This window comes from Fistularia commersonii, chromosome 9 (assembly GCF_037954325.1).
Source record: "Fistularia commersonii isolate RoL2024-O1a breed Wild chromosome 9, RoL_Fcom_v1.0, whole genome shotgun sequence".
Taxonomy (NCBI): Eukaryota; Metazoa; Chordata; class Actinopteri; order Syngnathiformes; family Fistulariidae; genus Fistularia; species Fistularia commersonii.
In genome coordinates, this window is record NC_141292.1 from 5,463,958 (window position 1) to 5,489,945 (window position 25,988).

Genomic DNA, 25,988 nt, shown 5'->3' on the forward strand with positions numbered 1-25,988 from the left:
TCAAGGAATTTACTTAGCTATTTATCTATCTATATTATTTTATTTTTAGGCCATTGTTATACTTTTACTTGGTGATTTATTTTTGTAAGTTTCCTTTGCATTTACAATTATTTATTTATTGAATCTTTTATTTATTTTATTATCCTACCCCCCCTCCAGTAAAAAGACAAAAAAGACCCTTTTGTTGATGTGTATTTTTTTCTCCTTCTTCTTTTTCTCCTGTAGGAGAGGAGGCACTGACTATGTACCTGGCCAAAAACAAGCTGGACAGAAAGCTTGCCAATGCCACTCAAAATGTGGAAGCCCTTCATCAGCTGGCCTCCTCATACTTCATTGACCGTGACGGCACAATGCGAAAGCTGCACGAGATCCAGATTTCCACCAACGCCATCAAGGTTGGTGAAAAATTAACCCACTAAAATATCACACCGATGTGTAGTTTACTACCTCAATAATCACTTCAATTACACGGAAAATTAGTTTTTTCACTCATTAACACTTCCCACCATTCAGTAAATTAAACACATGCAAATGATTGTATCTAATTCTATCTATCTATCTATCTATCTATCTATCTATCTATATATATATATATATATATATATATACACACAAATTCACATATTTTGTTTTGAAAGTCAAATGAACACACTCTGGTCACAGATGATGTTTAAGGGGAATACATTAATGTGGAAAATAACAATTTTCTCCATAAGGGAATTAGAATGATGGATATAAACCAACGTATGGAGATGATGTTAGATCACTACAAGCAAAGGGAGACTGTAAATTGTGCATTTGCATACATACTGCAAATTGCTAAAGCACATTAATCATGTTGACGTATCACTTGCATATGCATATTTACCTCACGATAGCGTCACTGTTAGAAAAAAATTCCTACCAATGGGTGATGCTGAAACTTAATAACCTAAATTGTGAGGTTATAAATAAATCCCTCAAAGTAAAATCAGGAAAAAAAAAATGTTTTCTTTTTATGGACTCCAAAAAACACAGCAGTGTTGTGTGATCAGCTGCACATCAAAACAAGATGACATAGTTATCACCACCAAACTTCAACAAGGAATAAAATCATCTGGTAAAATAATTCTATTGATAAGGCTGGGTTGGGGTCAGACACCTTGTCATAAAACACAACACAACAAAAAAAACAAAACATCAAAGTTTGTTTTAGGAAAACAGAAATATAGCTCCGGGTTAAATTGACTACTTCCTTTAAGGTAAAAATAAAAAAGGTTGTTGCCATGTTGTCATGTTGTCAACGACTTCAGCTATATTTAAAGGTGGAAAAATTTAATTTCACTTTATCTTAATAAACAGCTGTTATGTAGATTTAAGATAAAACTTGTCATCATCATCTTACCAACATTATAAACCATGAATGAGCTTGCTTTATATATTTCAGATTGACATCTACATCAATATCACCAAATATTGTCTCCCTCATCTGCAGTAAATAAAATAAAGAATAAAAAAAGTGGTGAAAAAAAATCACTTACAGGAGCTAATTGTTCAATAAGCATAGTGCCAACAATGAAACACAGAAACACAAGGAAAGCAGCCCATTCATTCATCCATCCATACCACTTATCCTGCAGTCAGGGAGGGGATTGCGGCGCCTATCCCTGCTGTCGATGAGCGAGAGGCGGGGTTCACCCTGGCAAAGCCTCCAGTCCATCATAAGGCCGCATATGGAGACATGGTTAGCGCCTTACATGGCAGCTCTGCCGCCCTCACCGTGTGATAACACGTGTGTGAATGGGTGAATGCTTTCTAGTGTAAAGTGCCTTATATCTGCAATGTGTGAAAGAGCTCCCTGAGTTGAGACATTTTAGCGACATTCACACCTTCGGGCAAAGTAGGGGTCTTCAATTAACCGAAGAACTTTGGAGGAAACCAAAGCAGAAATGGGGAGAACGTGCAAACCGCACGTGGAAATGATCCCTGTTGCAACTGAACCAGAGACGCTTCTTGCTGTGAGGTGGAAGCAAAAACAGCTGCACCGGAGTATTGTGCAACTCAAGAACATTTTGTCTCTTAAAAAGAACAAAAACTGGTGCTGGATGAAATAGATCCTTTCATATGTGGAGCTTTAACATCTCCGAGATATTTCATTGGCTGATAGTGTCGTCAATCAAATCCATTTGACTGCTTTAAAAATCCTTAGATGAACTCATAACTTCTGTAGTTGTTCTTTGGAGGTATAATTCATTGTGATACAAAAAAGCAAACAAAAAAAAAAGAATACTTTTTTCAGCAGAAACAGAAGATAACCACAGTCTCATTCTGGATAAACTTAGGGTGTTATTTGTAAAAGTTTGAATTCAGACACATTTCAACCAAACTCACACTCCGAAAAACAAATTATAATTTTGATTTTGTCGGGGCCAGCGGAGACGACCCTGACAGCGCCGCCGTGTAGGTATCTCTGTATATCAAATAAATAACTTTGCCCAGAGGCCTGGGGAAAAGCCCCTTCTGTTATGACCTTGCTGGCACCTTGTTTGCAAGGCAATACATTGGCAAATAAAAAAATAAAATAAATAAAATCGAAGTGGAGTCAGAGGTGCAGTGCTGTGCCTGGAATGGGGCTGCTTTTGTGGGAGTATGTCACCTTGTCCAACATGTTGGTTGCTCTCCAGCTATTTTTCTTCTGTTAAGTCCCCTATATATACAAACCAGGACAACTCTGTGCATGGGAGGAAATATAATCCCCATAGCGAGTGAATACAAAGCTGGGTCGCAGATAAGGGTCAAAATAACACAGCAACACAAATATATACATATAGCAGTTACAAAACAGCGGCACAATAAAAAAGATAACATTCCATCCAGTCCTTTATTTTCTTATTTAGTTCCAAGGAACATCTGTGGAGCTGCGAGTAGAGTCGTAAATATAACGCTTGAAACGTGCCCTCAATGACACATGATTGAGGAATTTGCAAGAGGGCAGCTGTACATTAAATTGATTTTTTTTTTTTTTTTTTTTTCTTTTCAATTCTGCAAATAGCAGGCAGTGGGAGGAAGCAAGGCTTAGCAGATGAAGCTTCGGTACAGCAGCTTTCTGCTTTCAAATGAATAAATAAAAATAAATAAAATAAATAATTAAATCACAGTCAGAGCTACAAGTGGAATTACGCTTTTTTTTTTATCCCCCCCAGTCAAATTTTCGCCAACACTGAGTGAGTTATCTGTTGTTAATTTCAAGCCCTGATGCTCAGAATTATTTAGACTTCCCCAGCTCTTCATGGGCCTGTACACACGCACAATTCAAAGAAAGCAGATTGCAGATGTGAAAACAGGCTTCGCCACGGAGAAATGGGAATGTCACATGTTTGAATCCCCCCCCCCCAGCCCTCTCTACCCAGCGTCCTGTGAAATAATTGAAGACTGTCTGAACTTTAATTCTCATGTCTTCAGCATCAGAGAGGATGTGATGTATTAATATGAGATGTCGACGGTTTCGATTGGATGTTATCGACAGTAGAGTAAAACCAGCGTTTTTAGAAAGCGCAGCAAAAACACACAGGATATTTATAAAACTGCACTGAATCAAGAAATGATTTGTGAGTACGACAGTGGTTTTTGTCTCATAGCAAGATGGTTCCCCGCTTTCTTCCGACAGGGAGCCTTCCTGTGTGGAGTCTACATGTTCGGCATGGGTTTCCAGCTGGATTCTCCAGTTCCCTCCCACATGAAATCATGCCCTCGTCCAAAAGTTTGCAGTCGGTCCCCAAGACCCCAAGTTACACCCATGTGAAAGCAGCAGTAAATGGTTATATATGTGCAGTATAGAGTGATTGACAGGTACCCGGTCCAAGGGGATACAGGGATATGCCCCTCCATAACACATTGACAGCTGGACAACCTGTATAGAAAATGAATGACTGAATTTGTTATCTTCCCCAAGTGGCTGCGCTTGAATATATAAACTGTCAGGATTTAATTTATCCCAAAATAACAGGAGCGAAGCCGTAGCATCATGTTGCCAAACCGGAAGTACTTAATTAACACACAGGAGAGGAAGACGGACGATATGGCCACAGCACAAATAAACACTACCGCCCCCTGGCGGCACCCAGGGCAAATGACCAGAGCAGACAAACCCAACACATCACAGAATTAATGATTTCTATGCATATCTTCTTCTTCTGTGTCTTCTTTTTAAAGAACTACTACAACTAATAATAATTATTTGTAATAAGTAAACCTAATATAAAGACATAATGAACGACAGTCCCCAAACTCTGTTGGATCTTAAATGTTCAAGCAAAACAATACCAAATATATTGTAAAGATAACCCTTAAACAACCCCCCCCCCCCCCACACACACACACACACACACCCTATTCTTGCTCTCTGGGTACGAGCGGTCTCAACTCACTGTCCTGCAACTGATCAGTGGGATGTTTCCAGAGTACTCCTGAGCCCACATCCACTGTTTAAGACACTAGCCTTAACTGCAACACCACCACACCTGGCATCTACTTCTCTTCCCTGCGCCTATAATCACGGGCCAGAACAGAATCCCCCTGTAAAGATTTTATCCGTGGCAAATCAGGCCCTGCGATCCTACTGATCTGCCTGAGCCTGATCCACCCCTGCTGCAGTGGTGGATCAGGCCACCAGAGCCAACAGCAGAGGAAGAGCATGTGCAGGGACTCATTGGTCGTGACATGTGAGGCATTTCTGTAGCTGACCAAGAATGAATCTAGCCTGAGTTGCACCGTGGTTGTGGTTGACCCCCTGGACGTTTTCAACAAGTGTTTCAGCATTTGCACAAAACGTTCTGTCTATCCATTTGCGGTTGGGTCAAACAGTGCCGAGCGCATGTGCATCACTCCAGTCGCTTTGAGAAAAGCAACAAAATCACTTGAAGTGAATTGTGAACCGTTATACACTTAAGGCAATCCGCGATGGCTGAACAAAGTCCTAGGAACCTGAATGGTTTTCGTGGTCATGGTGGAATCCATCAACTGTACTTCCTGCTACTTCGAGTGGGTATCAACTACCACCAGAAACATATGCCCCTCAAGAGGGCCTGCAAAATCCATGTGTATTCGCTGCCACTGAGTCCCTGGCCTTGGCCAAGAGTGCAGTGAGGCGGGACTGGGAGTCTTCCGGTTGTGCTGACATGAATGGCAAACTTTAGCATGCTGTTCAATCTGAGCATCATCCCACCAGATATAACGCAGAGCGACGGCTTTCAGCGTGCCTGGCATGCAGCTCTTTCAGCAATTGTGGCCTCAGTCTTGGGGGCACAATCAACCGGTTACCCCAGAGAAGGCCTCCCTGCACCACGGTGAGTAAAAGTGTGTCAAGACATTGTCATGCCCTTGAGTCACAAGGAATTGCCCCGAGAGTACCCTGTCCAACACTTGAGCGAGCACCGGGTCATACCTTGTCTCTTTGTGAATGTCAGTGCTGCACACCGGCAGAGTGCCCTTGGTGATTTATCAGCACCCTATCCAGTGAACCAAGCTTCTCCTTGTGAACTACCTGCAGGGGCAAGCAAGAAAGGCCGTCTGCATTTCCATGTTCTGCTGCACTCCTATACTGAATTATGTAGTGTGGGCTGTAAGTATGAGGGGCCTCCGCTGAAGCCTGGTAGCTGCCATTGATGGAATAGCCTTGTTGAGGCTCAATATGGTTGTCAGTGTCCTGTGGTCTATAAGCAGGGTGAAATGGTGGAAATAGAGGTATGCATGGAACTTGTATGCCAAATATGATTCCCAGGGCCTCCTGTTCAATCTGAGGGTTTTTTTTGTCCCGCTTTGCTTAAGGTTCTGAATGCGAACACTATTGGCCTCTCTTGACCACCAGGCATAACATGGGAAATCACTGCGCCAATGCCGTATGGCAAGGCATCACATGCCAACCAGAGTGGCAGTTTGGGGTCATAATGAGTGAACTCTATCTGAGAGGAGCTGTTCTTTTGCAGTGCTTGATGCTTTTACACTCTCCTGGGGTTGTTTCCATTGTACTCCCTTGTGTAATGATACATGCAGGGGATAGAGTGTCGTTGCCATGTTTGGGACAAACCTACCATAATAGTTTATTAGACCCAGGAAAGAGCGTAGCTGGCCTACATCGGTTGGGGCTAAGACCTCCGCGATAGCACAGAGCTTTTCTGGGGATTTGTGGAGGCCTGTGGCATCGATTATATGCCCTAGGTATTGTAGAGAGTCTCTGAAAAACATTTTTCTCACTGCACATAGATAACCAACTGTGGCTCAGTACTGCCTCCAAGTTTTTCAGGTGATCGCCATCATTATGTCCTGTTATCAGAATGTCATCCAGAAAACAGCGCACATTGGGAAGCCCCTGAAGTAGTTAGGATTAGGGTGAGGGTTAGGGTTAGGAAGATGGAGGGTGCTGACATAGCACCAAATGACATTCCTTTGTGTGTTGTGATGGTGAGCTTTTTGCGTGAGGTCTCCTGAACTGGCACTTGCAGGTATGCATGCAATGCTCCAGTTCACTGAAACGTTTACCCCTAACTAGCGTGGCAAATAGAACTTCTATCCTGGGGACAGGATAATGTTCGGCATAGAATGTGGGATTGATAGTCACTTTGAAGTCCCCACAAATGCGTACATCCCCCTTTTTCTTTGTAATGGGCACGCTGGGGGTGGCCCATTTGCTGAACTGCACAGGGAAAATCACTTCTAGCTGCTGTAGGCGCTCAAGCTTTTGCTTCACCTTGGGCCTGAGGACCAAAGAACCACTCACACCTGACAGAACGTGGGCTGAAGATCCGGCTTGATTGTCAGCACTACCTCCAAGTACTTTAATTCCCTAGTTCCTCTTTGAACACCTCAGCGTGGCTGTCTAGAACCGGATCCCAAGGTGTCATCTTTTTGCATGTTACGAGAGGGTTTGGCTGATGCTATTGCTCTCCAGTTCAGTCTCACAGTTCTCAACAAACCACGACCAAATAAGGGGGGGTGCATTACCTTTGACCACATACAGAGGGAACCATGCACTTTGTTTATTCATCTGCTCCCTAACACATATCCCAATGCACTGCGAAAAACAAAGTAGGAATTTCACAGTACAGGGAAACTTGTTTCTATACTGTACATGTGACAATAAACGCTTTGAATCTTTAGTCTTGAACTTTCACCACCCTTACTGGGGCGATGACTTGGCCAGTGTATGTTTTCAGCAGGATGCAGGTGTGGTGCAGGTGAACATGGCTGAATTGTGCATTATAAAGCCTCTCTGAGATAATGGACACTGCTGTACCCGTGTCTAGTTCCATTTTGGTTGTTTGGCCCTCATCTTTTGGCCTCACTCAGATTACTGCAGAGGCTGGGTTATCCTGCTGCGCAACATTTGCTCTCCGTGTTCCCCTATTGGCTACTTCTACCATGTGCAGGGTGACATCTGCGTCAGATTCATTGGTATCTGTGTCACTCGGCTCATTGTTGGTGGCAAGCTTATTTACTTGTCTCTTTGAATTTTCCCTCCATTTGTTGTCTGTCCTCTCCCACATTGTGGTTCCAGCTTTATTTCTTGGCCTGCACTTTTTGCATGTGCGTGGCCTTCTTTTAACACAGAGGTGGCAACTCTGGTCCTTGTAAAAGCAGTCACTTTCAGAATGGTTTGTCTACCACATCTGGTGCATTTTCTCCCTGGCATGAATGAGAAGGAAGCTGCATTTACCTTCAGGGAGCTGCTAAGCTACTAGGACTCCCTTACCACTGTCTCCATAGATATGGCGAGTTCCACTGCTTTCTGATAGGTGAGATCAGCCTCTGTTAATAGCCTTTTCTGTACAAACTTGCTACTGAAGCCGCAGACCAACCTGTTCCTAAGTGCATCTTGCAGGTGAGCCCCAAATTCACAATTTTCAGAAAATTTCTTCAAATCCACAATGAATTGTGCAATTGACATGCCCTCTGCTTGATAACATTTATGGAAACGATATCTTTCGGCTATCACAATGGGTTCTTGGGAGCCCGATGGGCCATATCACACACGGAACTACTGGAAGTTTCCTGATAATTGTTCAAATCTCTCCACTTATGTCAACCACTGCTCCGTCGCGTCGTCAAAAACCCCTGCATGACCGATGACCCCTGCCATCTTCTAGCTAACAATGCTAATATTAGCCGTCGCAATGTGGCACCCAAGAATTTTTACGAGCCGCCGGGTGAATCGTCCTCGTCACCCATTTGTTATGTTCCCCAAGTGAGGGTGCTTGAATACATAAACTGTTGGAATCTAAGGTATCATAAAATAACAGGGGCAAAGCTGTGATATCGTGTTGCCAAATTGGAAGTACTTTATTAACACACAGGTGAGGAAGACAAATGATAGCCCACAGCACAAATAAACACTGTCACCCCCTGGCGGCACCCTGGGGAAATGGTCAATGCTGACAAACAACCCATTACATCCCAGAATTAATGATTTCTGTGCATTTCTTCTTCTTCTGCGTCTTCTTTTTAAAGTGCTGCAACTTCTACTAATAATTATTTGTAATAAATTATAGATGGATTTTAGTAAAATAAGCAGCACAAACCTAATATAAAGACATAATGAACGACAGTCCCCTAACTCTGTTGGATCTTAAATGTTCAAGCAAAACAATTTGTATTGTATAATTGTTATATAATTGTTATATAATTGTTGAATATATATATGCATATATATATATATATATAGTATTATAGAAGTAAGTAGGAAACAGTCAGACTTTGCATTGCAAAAATGAAAATGCCCTGATGAAACTCTCCTTCCAAATCCCTGCAGGACAAATAGCTTTATTATTGTGAATAATCAAAAATGCAGCCCATCTATTGTGCCTTTGTCATCAATGCAGCTCGGAGATCTTCCAACAAATCAATGCGTGCGTGACATCTCTAATTCTGAGTACTGGATGAGCATAAGCAAAAGTCATCAACTGAATAAAATCAGAGGAGCTCAAAAGGCAATGATTTAATGCTTTGAAAAGAAGAAAAAAAAGTAACTGCTGCCCTTCTTCCCACTTTTTGCCCTCTTCTTTGACATGTTTTCAGATTTCATGTCCTTACGTCCTCGTTGGTCGTTCTCCACCTCCTCAACCCCCGAACTCATACCTCCTCTTCCACTTACAGGGGCTCCTCCTCCTTCTTCCTCTCTCTTCTCCGCCTCTTCTCTCTCCTCACCACACATCCTCCCTACGTCTCCCTCACTTTCCCTCCATCCCCCCCATTTGCAGTTTACCGCAGAAATATCAAATAAGTTTCAAATACTTGATGAGACATATTTTAATCTAGGAAAAATAAATGAGCAATAGGGGAAGCATAGAATATTCCTGTAAACACAATTTAAGATACGTACTAAATGCTTTTAGAAATAACCGGTATCAAATGATTGATCATAAAATGAAAATGCATTTATTGATATCAGAATAATTAAAGACAATGTTGATAACAAAGCAAAAAAAAAAAAAAAACTGTCCCCCGATTGTCTTTCCTTTGACTATCCTTTCAATGCCCTTTCCATTTTCTCCTTAAACTGTAAGGAAAAGTTTGATTTTAAAAAGTCTCATTTTATCAAAAAATAAAGGAGTAAAGAAAGGAATAGAGGAAAAAAGCCAAACTGGAACCCAAAAAGAGCCACGTACCATTGCTTGGGTCCATATATCCACAAAGCCTCCATGTCGTCATTCAGGAAGCGTGCTCTTAGCTTTTTGTGGCCATGTGTGACAAGTGGATTAAGTAGATATGGCAGTTGAGACTGCAGGTAGCAGAGAGTCAACCATGACAAAATTAAGCAGACCTGACAGAGGCTGCTGAGTCAGTTTCTTGGAAATGTAAAAAAAAAAAAAGTAAGACATGAAGGTTGAGGAAGAGAGAGTGAGAGAGAGAGAGAGTTCGTACGAAAAAGTGGAGGGCGTGTCTGCTGATCGGGGCTGATGGACTCGCAGCGTACGTCACAAGGTGAAACTCGGACAGGTTTTGGAAGGACTGCGCTGATTCGGGATCGCTGACTTGGTCTGGTCGGCGACTGAATCAATGGGAATAAAGGCCTCAATGACTGTCTGTCTTACAACCGTTAGAAATTAGATTATCTGGCAATCAAGAAGAAATTCTGGCAATGAAGAAGAAATTGAAGTCCAGCTGCCATGACAAAAGATTTTGACAAGAATTCACTATCGCCTGCATGACTAAGAACCTCCAGATGGATTATCTGGCAATGACGCTTTTTAAATGCATAATACATACCTCTTGCTCTTCTAACATGATGAGACGGCAGCTAAATGCTGGTGTTGCTCCACCATGTGAAGGAAATAGTGTGGTGCGCACAAGGGAGAAAGAGTGAAACCATTTGGATGTTGAAATCTTGTTGTGGCAACTGGACTTGAACTTCTTCACTTGAAAGACGTAGGAATGAAACTTTAGAAATTCAAGTCCAGTTGCAACTGCAAGATGATTTTGACAAGAATTCTGGAGAACCACTGCAGCCATTTGGATGTATCTAGGGACTTTTACCTTTATTTTTTTTTTATTATATTGATCTTGGGTGGAAAGATAACACCGAGGTTGGTGCTTCAGCCTCACAGCAAGAAAGTCCCTGATAGGATGTCGGCTTTTTCTTTGCTGAGTTTGCAAGGGTTTCCTCCAGAAAAACCAGTAGGTTCATTGGAGACTCTGAGTTCCTCAGGTTCATGAATGCGTGAGGGAATTGCTGTATGTTTATATTTGACGTGTGAATACCTTACCCCCCTCACTACCTCATCCATTCACATGTCGTGACCTAACTCTGTCTTTCTTATCCTTGTTGGTCTGCACCCGCAGACATCTTGCCTATTTTTGTTAATCAATTTTACTCTTGTCACTGCGATGGTTACTCCATTTATATTGTCGTGTAGTTCTGGTTGTGTATTTTTCACCCTTACTGTTCCTTTATGTTGTCCATTATTATCCCCAATGTTGTTGCTGTCTTTTTATTCTGATTTCTTGCTATCGTCTGTCTGTCTATTGATATTTATATTCACATTAATTTTACTTTTTTTTTTTGTATTATAACTGTTACGGTGCTGTGCCAAAGGAAATTCCCCTATGGGGATCAATAAAGTTTATTTTATCTTATCGTATCTTGAAACCACGCTCCAGGGACCCCGGGGTCGAGCCCGGAATAATGTCCCTGTCATTCACGGGCTCTCGGCATTGCTTGCCGTGCTCTCGGAATTGATCCTTATTAAGAAATTTAACATTTAAACAGTCGAAATGACTCTGGTTTAAGAGCCTGTATCAATAATTGGATCTTGGCCAGCAAAGACAATGGTGTGCTGGTTAGACACTATTAGGCTTTTACTTATCACAGTCTTCACTCATACATAATTCCAGTGAGCAAACATGCAACAGCTAGGGTAACTGCGGGGGAGGGAAAAGAACAGAAAAGATGGATGGAGATGGAGAAAGACAAAAAAAAATTAAAGGATAGCGTAGGGGCATTTCTTAGTAGTTGCTCGAGTATTAACTCCTATTACCCCCTTCAAAAGAAATCTGTAATGGGCTGGAAATGGATTTAAAAAAAAACATGTCTCCAATGTAAACAGTGGCTTTTATTCTGTACGTTTGAATCCATATATTCATCGATAAACACAATATTTCCTTCCTGCATTTTCAGTATAACCTCGCCTTCTTTTTGCGTTTAACTTAGATTCGAGCAACGACTTGAACCATATGAGTGTCAGTGTCAGTGTCACCGAGCGCTCTATAGCCCAACCTCACATTTCATTACATCATATTGCATTACAGTCATTTAGCAGACGCTTTTATCCAAAGCGACTTACAAAAAATTGCAATTCAATAACCGAAAATCCAAACTACCAGTAGCCGTTATTCAGAAGTCACCACTCTGCCAAATAACCATCTCAAGACCATATACACACATACATCCATGTCTTTGTTTTTTTATTTATTTATTATTTTTTTATTTATTTACTTTTTTTTGGGGGGGGGGTAAAAGACGTAAAAGTGCGATTAGTGGGGTAGTGCTTGGTGAAGAGATTGAAGCCAGTAAATAGATATTGGAAGGGGGTGAATAAGCAGATGTTTATTTAATATTCTGAGGGAATATAAGCTACTCATAAACAATGTGCATAATTTTCCTATATTTCATAGCCTTAAGTTATGAAATCTGCCAATATGTGTGCGAGGGCAGAATAAATTGCCATTTTCTAGTCACGTCCACAGCAGACAGAAAGTGATCAGAATGTGCAAAAGAAGCAGAGACCTGCAGAAAGCGTGGATCTATAAACACAGAGAACAAGGGCTTTGCTCTTCTAATATTGATTCAGTGTGGCTGTGAGACCTGCTTTGGAGTGCAAACTTACAATCAGGATGAAAAACACGTGTCAATACAGCTCAAATGTTTTAGGCATTTCCTGTCTGCAAGTAGACAGTACTTTCTGTTTCTTCTTATTTTTTTCATTGTATTTTTTTTTCTGATGAAATCTTTCAGAGGCTGTTCAAGGTTTGGCATGACTAAAAGTTTGGGAACCCTTTTTAATCAGGGGATTTCAAGCTTTTCTGCACACAGACCTAAAAATCTAGTTGCTACACTACAATCCCTGGACGAGACTGTAGCAAACCCTTCTTTTATCTTTTGCAAACTCTGATTTTCAAGTTTTCTTGATTCATATCGTCAAATTCTTGCCTTTTTATAAGCGATTCTTTTGATTTTTATCATAATAAAATGTTTTACCATTCTACCAGATTGTGTAGGTTTTAATTTGATTTTAATTTGATTTTAATTTTCAATTTTGTTTTTTGGTATTTAAATTTCTTATATTTTATTTTATTATATCTTTTAAATTGCATTTTATAATATTGAGCAAAGGTTATTTACAAAATTAGGTTGAAAAGAATCAAATTTATGAATATATGTTTTTGAATAATGATTTAATGATAATAAGAAATTAGTAGTTAAACATGCTGTTTTATTCCATCAATTGCTTTAATATCAGCAATATCACACAAGTAATACATATTGGTGATGCAGTAAAAAAATACATTATGATAATAACAATGCGTCAAGACAGTGAAAAAAATCTTGTAAACAACAAACGCTTTAGAATAAAGTAACAGCAGTTGGGAAAACTTCTTAAAGAATCTATAAAACATAGAGATTGTCCAAATGATGAAAGACTTTCTCAACAGCGCCGAGATGACATTGAGATTTTGGCAAGACAATCTTGATGAAAAGGGCAACCATTCTTTGAAAAAATGCAGAGTTGACAGTGATTTATCTTCGACACCACGGTTGATTTAGAGCGCCATGTAATAAAAGCTTGGGAATGTGAGGCCTGCAGAGCATCTATTTACAACGTATGAATATTATGATTTATTTATTATTATTATTAGTAGTAGTAGTAGTAGAAGTAGAAGTAGTGGTAGTATTATAATAATTATCATATTAATACAACAATATTATATTATTAGTGATAATAATAACAAAAATAACAACAATAATAATAGTATTGATTGGCACCATATTAGATTCTGTTTTTTCAGTATAGTGCACCTCTGATTCTTCACCATCTTAATACAACTGGATGTTAAGTTCCCAAAAGTGAAAATATCGAAGGTCTTTTCATCCACATACATACATTCATTTGATATTTGGATGTATTTGAATACCTAGAAAACAACAGATGTCATGATTTTATAAAAAGTTACATTTTGCAAGGTCTTGATTTTGGAGTCCTTTCAAGGGAGTAATCCCATAAATTCTGTCTTTGATTTTTTTAAGGATCTTAAGACAATGACCAGTACAATATAATTGAAAGACAGCATTGTATGACTTGTGAAAATACATGTTATGTAATTTTTTAATTTTTTTTTTTTTTTTTTTGGGGGGGGGGGGGGTATCAGCATTACAAACCAATTGGATACCTCAACAGATGTCGTCAAAACATTTTCTCATCAGTAAGGACTCGTTTGACAGACCTGGCTTGTGGATGGTCTCTGAGCGTTGCTTCACTGAATAAAGTTCTGACACTCCACAGCCGGCTATTAACATGGTGAAATACAGCTTGCAAGCCTGTGTTTATTTTATCAAATAAACACATTACAATATTTTGCTGAGTGTGCCTGTATATTTCATGCAGCTCTTGTCGTGTTTATCCAATTCTTAATCTCTGATTTCCTATTCTGACCTTCTTCATTTCAGCTACATGTTTGCTGAAACATCAATTCACCCCCCTGCTGGGCTGTTGAACTGCTTGGTTAAGTCTTGGCCTTCTTATTTTCCCAAGATGTAAGATGCAAATACATCAGGAGAGAGATGTCTTGGCCGGCTACATGCAAGTGGTTTCTTGTTGCAATAAACGAAGTAGCATCGCTGATCGTGCAGTCAGTCTAAATGGTCAAATGGGTGAACATGGGTGGCTGGTGCTCTGCTGGTGAAAAAAAATGAAAACGTCATAGTCTGTGAATGCAAATCCGTCTCAGCCCTAGTCTTTTTTTTTTTTTTTTTTTATTAGACGGTATCAAATATGCAGTCTGGCGCGTGCAGGTTTGCATGGACATAAAGGCCAATGGGCTGTAATAGGGAGCAAGCTTGCCTCGGGATAAGATCGAATAAGATTACACAGTATGGGGGGGTTCCTGCGGATCGCAAATCACCCTGAATTGATCACACATCCTTGATTGAACGGAAGCTATATATACATGTTTTCTCAACTGTCTGGGAAGTATTGTGTCTCCCTTCCATTTGCGTCCTCAACCAGAGACACGGCAGCTTGAGGTTTTCTGCTCAAGATAATTTCTCCTCCCAGATGGCACTAATAAATATGTATATATCATAAAGCTTAAAGTAATTAATTATGAAAGCATGTTTTCCACAATTAATAGCTCACCAGTGGGCATTTCAGCAACAGAAAAAAAAGGGGAAAAAATAAGAGAGAACAAGTTCTTTGGTTTCTTGAAACTAAACCACTGCTCGGTAGTGATTCTATTATGGAAAACGGGCTTAATGATATTTCTCCCAATAATACGTATCAATGGGGAGCGAAAAAAAGGAAACCAAACAAACAACTTCGACAAAAAACGTATCTCAATAGTTCGAGAAATCCCATCCCACTGTGAACAATATCATTCCTTGCTGATAGAAATAAATGACACAAGGTTGTTTATGTTCATGTGGCTGAACCTGATGCCTACAAGCAAGGACTCCAGTAGTGAAGGAGGGTAGTTTAGGAATGAAATTAGGATACCCAATGGAGTATTTTAATGGAAAGAAAATGCCAATTTCACAAGTGAGTGTCTTTCTGTAAAAAAAAAAAAAAAAAAAAAAAAAATATGTTGACTTTGCTGCTACAAACACGGTGTATGCGCCTGCATGCAATCATTACCCATGGTGCATGTGGATCTGTGGCAAAGCAATGATACTGGTTCATTCATGCATGGGGTGTACAGGGATGTATTCCTTGCAGGGACTGTGCTTACCGCATTCTGCACAAGGTCACCTATCCGTACAGCTACTGTGAACTGATTTACACCAGCGCTCAATATGCATATTTCCTGATGATTCTGCAATGTGGGTGGTGGCGTCAGTGGGTGTGGGGCCCCAGCCAATTCACTTCCCATTTCTCATGTCACAGCCCCGTCATGTGAGATTCATGCGAGGTAAAGCTAAACTGATGTGTTGTGCCTGAGACAACTATTTGTCACTGGCATTAGCCGAGTTTGAAATGTCAGATAATTAAAAAAATGTTAATTTTCAACTTTTTTTTTTTTAGTCTGTCCTAAATAATCCAAAATGATGAATAGTTTAACTTTTATTCAATAGTAACCACTGAAAATTGTCTTACATTTGATCCATTTATTTATATTTGATAACCAAACAGATAATTGTGACATACAATTGTCAGTTAAAACATTGGGGACACTGACTAACACTGACTAAATATTGGGGATACTGGTGTGTGCTGAATAGTAAGACTTAAAAAATGTGATTTAAAAAATCGTATTATATTATTAATAATATCATATTAATTAAAAAAAAAAAAAAAACACATTTAGATCTGGAATAAATTAAATACCATTATGAATCATGTCAGTTTTCAGACATTTATGTAATTCAGTCAGGTAAAGGGAAAAAAAAAAAAAGTTTTAAATATTAAAATAAAAAACAAAAAAAACATACAAAATATCTGTTTGATTATTGGCATTTTTAATATCAAGAAGAGCCATTATTTTAATCACAATGGAATGCAACAAGCCTAGGTTAAACTTTGGCAACACAGAATTTATATGTGTTCTACAAGTATCATGATATTCTGCACCGAATCAGATATGCACGTAATTTAAAATGCAGCAACAGAACACTGTGAATTTATATACATACATACATACATACATGCACACACGCACACCCCAATCCTGGACAAAGATATATCCAAAAAATGTTGTGCTATAAATAAAAATATAAGATGCTATAGATGCACTGCACTGTGACATTCTTCCCTCTCCACTCATATGTGACTTGTGTATCAAGTTTAAAAAGTCCACAGAGATCCTTCACTATCAGGCACAGAGAATTACTGAGGAGCATGTCTCTTCATTTCTATGTTGCCAGAAATAGCAAGTCATTAAGAGAATGGCAGGTGATGAGCAGATTAGAAGGGCTCAGCTGAGGCTATGCGTAATGAAGTTCAACCTTACGTTTTTTTTTTTTTCTTTTTCCTCTTCTGTCCCACCCACCCATCTCATTGCGTTCATCCACGGTCCCCCTTATCTGATCTGGCTTCATACCGCAATCTTCACTTTTTCGAATTGCACAAGTAGAAGTGTAACATGGGGACATGGAAAATATACACTCTCTTTTGGATGGTTTGAAGAAAAGGGGCCAAGTACACCCGCTGCTCTCATCACAAGTTAGATACATTTTGGTAATACAGGAACTGCTTATTTTAAAATATCAAACAAGAATTTGCCCTGTTGCGCAACTGAAACAACTTACTGTGTATGGAATGCATGTAATTTTCGACTGAAAAAAGAATAAACAAAAATGGTATAAGGCGAATATACAATTACTCCTAGTGTTTTAACAGTTCTTGGCTTAAAAAAAAAAAGAAAAAAATGTCATTATTTCTCTCATGTCTTGAGAGAAATAATTGCTTGCATCTTAGGCCTTACCAGGTGACATTAGCAGCTGTTGACTTCTATATTTGTTTTCTATCAAAGAAGAAGAAAAGAAAGAAAAAAAAAAAGAAAATGCGAAAGCTCTGGGAACCCTAATGAGATTTTTAATTGGCACCTTTTCTTACAAGAATGTGCAGCGGAAAGGTCAACATGACAAATGCATTAACCTATTTAGGAAGAAAAAAAAATAACATTCAGGAGGGTTTCATTTATTTTTAACTCTTGCATTTGTGACAAATTAAAGAAAATTCAATGGTATGCTTAGAGTCAAACAATCTGTTGAACATATTTGTAATTTTTTAGGCAGTGGTTGCCGCTTCTGCAGAGTTTTGCACATTCTCCGGTGGTTTCCTGCATGTTTTCCAATTTCTTCTCATCATCCAAAGTCATGCAGGGCACCCTAAAATTCCCCGAACGAGTGAATGAAAGAGTGAATAGTTGTAATAATTGTACTGTATGTGACCCTCACATTGATGGGCGACCAGCACAGGGTGAACCGCGCCTCCTAGCCAATAGAATGAGGATATAATGAGGATTTTTCTTACTATAGCTACTTTGCACTGAGAGAACCATCATGCTGCTGTTGCACCATTTACCATTATGGTTCTACCTACTGACCTTTGCGATAAACTGTGCACAAAAAAAAACAACAAAACCTCTTCTGCGACTCTTTCATGCCATCAAATTTCAGTATCTGCATACACTTTATACTTCATACCACATAGTTTAATGTTTACTTACTAATGTAAAAGTGCACTTTATTGCTAATTTGCACTCTATTATTATTATTTTGTTAATTTCATGTCACTGTGAGATTCCTCCTTATATGTGGAGAAATTGAAACTAAAGCTGACTTTGATTTTTGACAATGGTACACAAACACACACACACATGCACGCACGCATGCATGCACACGCACACACGTGCGGGCACACACGCACACACTAATATATGTAGGAACTGATCATACTGACATTGGTTAATACCAGATTGATTCTAGTGAGCTAAAACAGTGCCAAAACCCAAAGTCCCACTAATGCACACAAATCCACACGCATGCACACATACACGGAGGTAACACGGGTCTCCCATATTTAGGGCATGAGGATTCGAATGAGTGCTTGCAGAAACGAGGGAACCTGAGGATCTCATGTGCATCGTGTTTTTGCTTTAGTTCTGTGGTTGGATAATTTTCTTGATGGCAGATGACAATTAGAGAGAATGTTCCAGGACTGTGGTTTCTGACAGTGGGCTGTGATGCAGTTTGAGCCTATTGGGAATCAACCGTTGTGTTATGCTTAATAATCCAAATCCTCTCTGTCCCCCTTGGCCCACTTCACTACTTTGATTGCTCCCTGTATTTTTTTCCCTTTTTTTTTAAACTTATACTCCACTTTTATAATCTAGTGTGCGGAAAAAAGAAAAGTGAGAGCTTAGCAAGTGCTGCACACTGCGCTCACAAGTCGTTGAGATTACCACAGCCAATCCGTAATCCATAAAACTGGTTTCGCCTCTTCCCAATTTGGAAATAAAATATGGAAAATAAAATGATTCGACGCAAACTCACAAAAGCGAAAGGAAGCAGCGCCTCATGTCTATGCATCTATTTCGAGCATGTATGCATAATGCCTAAGTGTTGCAAACAACTTAAGGAAAGGGGACCTGAGCTTGCATAATGAGTTTAACTGATGGACACATACTTGGTCCAGTAAAAATGAATCAGGCTCCAAAAGTACTTTTTTCGTCTTTTAATAAAATACCTATTTTGATGAAATGCAAATAAACAGAAGGGGCTGAAATTCTGAGAAACCGTCAAGGTAGGCTATCCTGATCAACTTGCATATTTTTGGTAAAGATCGTTGATTTTATTAGAAGTAATAAATAATAGCAGTGATGATAACAATAATATCATTATTATTATCTATGTGATACAATGATTATATTTAACAACAGCAAAAAAAAATATTATTAACATTATTATCCCAAACAATAAGATAAGATAAGATAAGATAAGATAAGATAAGATAAGATACACTTTATTGATCACCATAGGGGAAATTCCTTTGTCACAGCAGCAAAACAGTCAGAATGTCAAAAAAAGAGGTATTAAATATGAATATTAATATAAGTATAAAAAGCAATAGAAAGGCAGACGACAGGATATAACAAGACAAAAAAAAAAAAAAAAATCACAAAAAAATAGCAAATACTAATAGTAATATTAGAAAAAAAACAATAACAATGCAAGCACTGCTGCTACTACCACTAAAAATGATAATAATAATAATAATAATAATGACAATGATCATGATACAAAATATTGTCATCATATTTATATAGCCGCATAAATCAAAATGACAAACTTCTGAGAAGGGGTGAGCCACTAAACGCTCTCAACTTATAGAGAGCTTTCACAGCGCTTTACATAAAGCGCTGTAAAGCAGTTTATTCGCTTTACAGCGAATAAGGTTACATTCACACACGCAGTGAGTTAGCCATCGGGCGCAACTTAGGATTCCGCGTCTTGCCCAAGGGCACTTTGGAATGAATCAAACTGCTGACCTGATAAAACGGCCTGCCTTCAGGAAAACAAATTAACCAATGTAGTAAGATATATCTCAATTTACAAGAATCATGAGGTTTCAATTATTACAAACGTGCAAAAACACTGTGATTTACTGCCATGCTGGATTTGTTACATCACTCTATTCCAGTGTTGAATGCTTAACACCACTGTACACCTAGTATGTGACCCTTTGCAATATTGCATGGGGTCTTGCACAACTCCAGTCACTCCTGTGTCCTCCCTCTGGACCTTGAGTTGCACTGCAGGCTTTTGACTTATGGCCTTGGATGTAAGAGTAATTAACATTAAGGAATGAGGGCAAGAGAAAGTGGTGAAGCACGATGTGCATTAATGCTGAGCTTATACTTTAGCTTAGTCAGAGGAAAATTCCAGAAACTACCAACTCCTGAGCCAGCTGGCGGCGCCTGATTTGGTCCAGATCCACCTCGGGCTCCAACTCTGCCCCGACTCCCTGACACGACCTTTTACCGAAGGCTCCTTCTCACCCGTCGCAGAAATGACAGCCAGGAAAACAAGGGCTGAGAGTGTGCTGATATTGTCTTTTCCAAACTCCCTCACAATTACTCAGGCGCCCCCCCTCCCCATATTTGGTCTTCATATTCAACAACCTCACTTCGGTGACAGAATTCCTTTGAGTTTAATGATGAATATCCACCTCATTAAATCTCTACATAAATGCTAAGCCTGAAGCACCGGACAGCCATTTGTGAGCTGGAAAAAAAAAAAAAAACAAGCTTGATTAAGAAAATTAGCAGGTGGCTGACGGAGCCGACTCTAGCCTGCTAGGCCACTGATGGGCAAAGAGGATTGTAAGTATTAATTTTTTTTGGCCTCTCGCAATGTTCACGTGACCAAATTCACCAACGGACGCGTATGGGAGTCGGAAAGCCGAATGATTTACATTAATTAAACTAGAAATTATTTTGATGCCTCGGTCACAGAACATGCTCACGGTTTCAAGAAAAGAAATGGACTCAGTCCAGTGCAAGAAACTTATTTCCAACATACAACCGCTCTGATGGGCTCCCAGTTCACTGGCGTGAAACCTCTCGCCAGAGGGGTTTATTACCAAACATCATTGACTTATTACCTAAATTAGCTTATTCCCCATGATTATGTGTTCTTTCATGATAAATTAAAAAAAAAAGGGAAAAAATGTTCAGAGTGCACCAAAGCAAATCATCTCGCCCCAACTGTCTGCATTCTCTTCTTTCACGATTAAAAAAAAAAAAAAACTATGTTCATCATCGACAATAGTTGCAGCCCATAATCATGACGATCTGTTTAGATATTCAACTTTTGATGTGATTGCATAACTGTAAAGCACTGTCATGTTAGTGCCACTTTCTTAGCACTTTATGAAACAGTCGGGTTATTTACGACCAAATTCATGCAATGCAGAGACTCGCTAGATCTCTTTCATCGTCGGTCCCGTCAGCTCCCCGCACGACACCCCCCGGCATCCTATTTTGCATTTTTACTCTAACGGCCCCCCCGATGCCAAGGGTAAGATATACATCTGTCTAATTTCTTGCTTGTCAGTGCACCATCTGGTTCAGTATCAACATTAAATCGGGGAAACAGTACATCGCTGTCAATCACACGATCATTTCAAACACATGGGCTGCAGAGGGACAAAGTGTTGGACACGTTGTTGCCGAATCGGGCATTTTAGTGACGTTCCTGAGAAAAAAAGATGACTAAACAGGTGATAGGTTAGGAATCAATGTGATAAACCCATGTCTTGAAATGTGGGTGTAATCCGAGCAAGCCTTTGCGATGTGCGCCTTAAGCACCATACTCAAAAACAATCCACCACAGGGAAGAAGAAGGCAACGGGGACATCACGGAGAGCGAAGTTGCCTCAATATTCACATTCTGCATGGCCTGAATACTAACCAGGGACTATAAAATTGGTTTTAAGTGTTTTTATTTCCTGGCTGCACTGCTCCAACGTGTGAGAAACCCGCTATTAGCCAGCTCCATACTTATTTTGTAAAAAAATGTTGATTTTCCGCTGCGGGCCCTGGAAACCCCCCTGAGACAGAGCCGCCCAGAAGTGCATTTCTCACTGCTTTTGTCCATTTTTTCACAGTCTGTTTTATTTTTTAATTTTTTTTTTATATATAGTTTTTACAGGAAAAGTGCAAAACCAGTGAGCACAAAAAAAAAAAAAAAAAAAAATGGCTACACAGTCCGCAAGAAGTATCTGGTAATAGGCTTGGCTTTCCAATCCCACCGATCTTCGGGCACCTACGTCATACAAGAACCATAAAAAGACGTCGCCTTGGAGACGGAGCTCAAATGGCTCCAGGAACCTGGTTCTAGGCTGTCTGCGAAAAACAGCCTATGTCCTGAAAAGGTTCTTCAAAAAGTTCCAAAGCAGCTTATAAAAGACTTAAGCAGAGTTATAAAATAAATAAAGAAATAAATAAATAAAAGTCCAGTCTCCTTTTTTTTTATACACGGGCTTTTTATGGTGCAGCATGGGAGGAATATTATCACACAGCTGCTTCTTCACACTTGAAGCGTGTTATGGTTTCTTAGGGGATGAGTATCAGGAAAGGCTGTTCCGAGGTTGGGTGCCGTTGTTTGGCACGGAGCGGGGAACTTAATTCAAGGAAATGTCCATTGATGTCTCATAAAGGATCTTTAAGGCGAATAAATCTCACCTTAGTAGCGAGTTTGGACACGGCACAAGCAGCTACATAAAAAATAGCCGCGTCTCTAACATCTATATTTTAAGCGTTATTGATCGCTGTAATTGTTCTCGTTCTCCACCATGGCCTTGAGGACAGGCATTCCAGACAGGAAGAGTTGAAAAGAAGCGTAGAGGTAACATTCGGAAGAGAAAGAAACTGTCATTTGAGACGAAAAAAGGGAGGTCTGACTTCTCACTACACAGATATGTGAAAACAAATGTTTTTGTTTTTTTTATTCTGTCGTAGGTGACGGAGACAAGGACGGGCCCGCTGGGATGCAGTAGCTACGACAATCTGGACTCCGTGAGCTCGATCCTTCTGCAGAGCCCCGAGAGCAAGCTTCACCTGCAAGGTAAATAAACCAGCCGTATCAGTGTTTTCCATACGTTGTCCTCCCTGTGACATTGAACGCTGCAAGACGGCTCGAGCAAAATCAATGTGTGATTTCATGGTCAGTCTTTAATGATGGTCATCGACGGCGGTTGATTTGATTCAACGTTGCTGGATTCGTAAATCCGATGAAGCATCAACTCTCTACCCCATCTCACTGCTTTCATTAAAATTCCACATCGCAAAATAGTCAAGCTAATATGAAAATTAATCATAAAGATGTGAGACTGCAAGTTGTTGCCTGGAAATAGTCTGGATTTTATTTAAGTATTTGGAACTATTTGAGGCAAATATTGAAAAAAAAAAAAAAAGATAGAAATGCAAAAATACCACATTCATGTACAAAATAAATGCAACTAATCCTTCAAAGTTCATATTTGTCACAAGGAAGAGTTCAATCCAACTATCTTCAACAGAAAAATAAATTCTAAGCCTTGAAAAACAAGTCAGTTTTATATTAACATACTATGCTGTGTTGTTTATTTATTCAGTTATCTATTTTTACATGTCATTCCCCAATTAAATACATAAAAAAATGGTCTAAAATAGTATTACAAATTCTTATAGTCATTATTGGTCATAATTTGAACAATAATAATAATAATAATAATAATAATAATAAAAATAAATCATCAACAATCCACAGCTGGATTTTTACCAGATTACTTCTTGAAAAAATTATCTTTAGAAAAAGAGTCAGAGCCTTGGTCATATATAATCCAGCCGGGATATCGATGATTCTGATTCTTCCCTCAATCCCTGGCGCAGCATTTAATGGCAAACACAGTTTGACTTCTGCTGACATCGGATAAGAAGGAGGAAGGAAGATTAAACAGATGAGTGGATGATGATGATGAAAAGATGCCTCGTGGCATTCAGAGCAAAGTGCCCAATATGTCAGAAATTGATGATAGCGCTAATCATGTCTCATGAAATTGGTCGACTGTAAGAAATAACATTGCATTTCCTGTCTATCAATGGATTATTATAAAAAAGGGGTTTGCCACATGTGTCAAGCTCTACACTCGCAGGTAGTTTAAGATGAAATAGAGAGGAATCATCGCACTTTTTGGTCAGATTGCATGCAGATTTAGTGAACCGCTGATATACCTATACATATTTATGTGGGTGGTAATTTAGGTGTGCGAAAGGAGTCACCATGCCGTTGGCGGTATTTAGTCGATGTGTGTGTTTTGTGAAGGGTCAGGGCGGTGTTTTGTTAGGGGGGGCAAGTCTGGAAAAAAATCTGACAACAAATGCGAGGGTGCAGAACAATGCGCTTCATCACTTTTAAGCCAGCCACTCAAAGCACTCTATAGGTTTCGGGGAAAGCTTTATTGTCATGCGTAAGCCTCTCTGAAGACTTGAGTCACAAAATTGATAGATGACAGGCCTGGAAAAGATTCTTCCTTTGAGACCGATAATAACTCAAAGAGAATGAAAAAAGCTTTTTTGGATGGGATTTCCCTTTTGAGTATTAGGCCAAATTATATTGCTTTTTTTTTTTTTTTTTTCATGAATATGTGTGTTTGTGCATTTTAGGTGTAAAACAGGAGGGTAAACGGAGGCACTGAGTTTGTCTCAAAAGTAATTCTTTTTCACAGCATTTCACGTTTTTTTTACCCTCAATTACGATGACAGCCGATGACGGCGCGGCTTCTTCACAAGTACAACGTCTTCAAAGTGATGGTACTTCAGAGTCCACGAATGCTCATTGGGGAGCTTTTAACATATATGCCTCGCTGATACTGTGATCCAATTATCGAATTTGCTCATTCTGACATAATAGCATGCATAAACGTAGCCGTAAGTCCTTATTGTCCCTTGGCGAGCCACAGTCTGTGTTTCTACCTTTCAAGCTACTATTGTACATTCATCATTGGTGTGTCTTCCCGGGTCTATGAAATTTGCATAGGTTTAACCTTTTCATTGACTTGGGTCACAGGACGCAGTCTGAACTAAGTCTCACGTCGCTGGGATTAAACCTTTTAGAGTATTTGAACTCTTTCATTGTTCCCTAGCAATTCAGTCATCTTTAGAATAACGTTATTGGTCTGACTCCGCAGGGAAATCCATGTTAAAGCCTCTTATTTTATTTTTTTCTTTTCATTTTATTTTTCACCACTCTGCCTCTCTCCCCACTGCAATGAAGTAAATGGAGGGGCTTTTTTTTGCTGTGTTGACAAACACACGCAAATAACACAAATGGTATTCCTTCTTAAAAAATTACCAACTTCAATCATTTAAAACTTCATTCATGTCAACACTAAAAAAGGCTTTGGTGATTTAGCTTTTAATTTATTATTCATGATATTCATTTGCCCAACAATTATTGTTATATTGCAAATGTCTATTACATTCCTATTAAAAATCTCACTTAATGTTTATAGTAACATGAAATTTCAATATTTTTCATTTGGGCACGGAGTCTACCAAGTCATAGGTTTTGGCACATTTGCATAGTCATTGAAATGTGAATTATTCAGGTTTTAAATGACAATGGGTATTTTGAAGAAGTTTCTGTTTCATTTGTACTTATTGCATTAAAGTGCATTATTCTGGCCAGAAGAAAAATGTTCCTGCTGATATATTCCATGTCCAGTATGCAGCTCCATAAGATCACATGAACAAAACTATCCATGATAAAACACAATTCTAGATACATTGATTAAAATTACAAATAAATAAATAAAAGGATGGATGATAGTAAATGCAAAATAAATAAATATCACAAACTTGAAACACTGGATTGGTTGATTTTTCTCATTTTTTTCTTATTTTTTTACATTCATGCCAAATGTTTCTACAATACACTGAAAACAACATAGAAATTCATAATTGCTTGTTAAAATATTTTTTTCCAGTGTACTGACTGCATGCAATATAAATGTATGATCACAGCAAGAGCTGACTTGACAACCTAAGCCATTAGCATCAAGCTGCTAAACTGTACTTGAATGCAACACACTGTATCTGTATATGACTGCATTAACAAAACCACCTGTGTCTGCCTGACAGCTGAGGCGACAACAAAATGCATGGCGTTATGTAGCGATACTCTGCAAGAATGCTCATGCATTTTGTTACAGGGGTGATGATGAGGCAAGGCACAGCAATTAGATTCAAAGAAAAATGTAAAC

At 39.2% G+C, this 25,988-nt stretch overlaps 1 protein-coding gene across 1 annotated transcript in view; it reads left to right on the forward strand.

Annotated features, from left to right (window-relative positions):
* The window catches only part of brinp1 (bone morphogenetic protein/retinoic acid inducible neural-specific 1), a 125,321-nt gene that overhangs the window by 74,635 nt on the left and 24,698 nt on the right, over positions 1-25,988 (forward strand). Inside the window, exons 4-5 of the mRNA XM_086152121.1 lie at positions 226-395; positions 22,705-22,810. Coding sequence (XP_086008247.1) covers positions 226-395; positions 22,705-22,810 — 276 coding nt within the window. The remainder of the gene's footprint in view (positions 1-225; positions 396-22,704; positions 22,811-25,988) is intronic.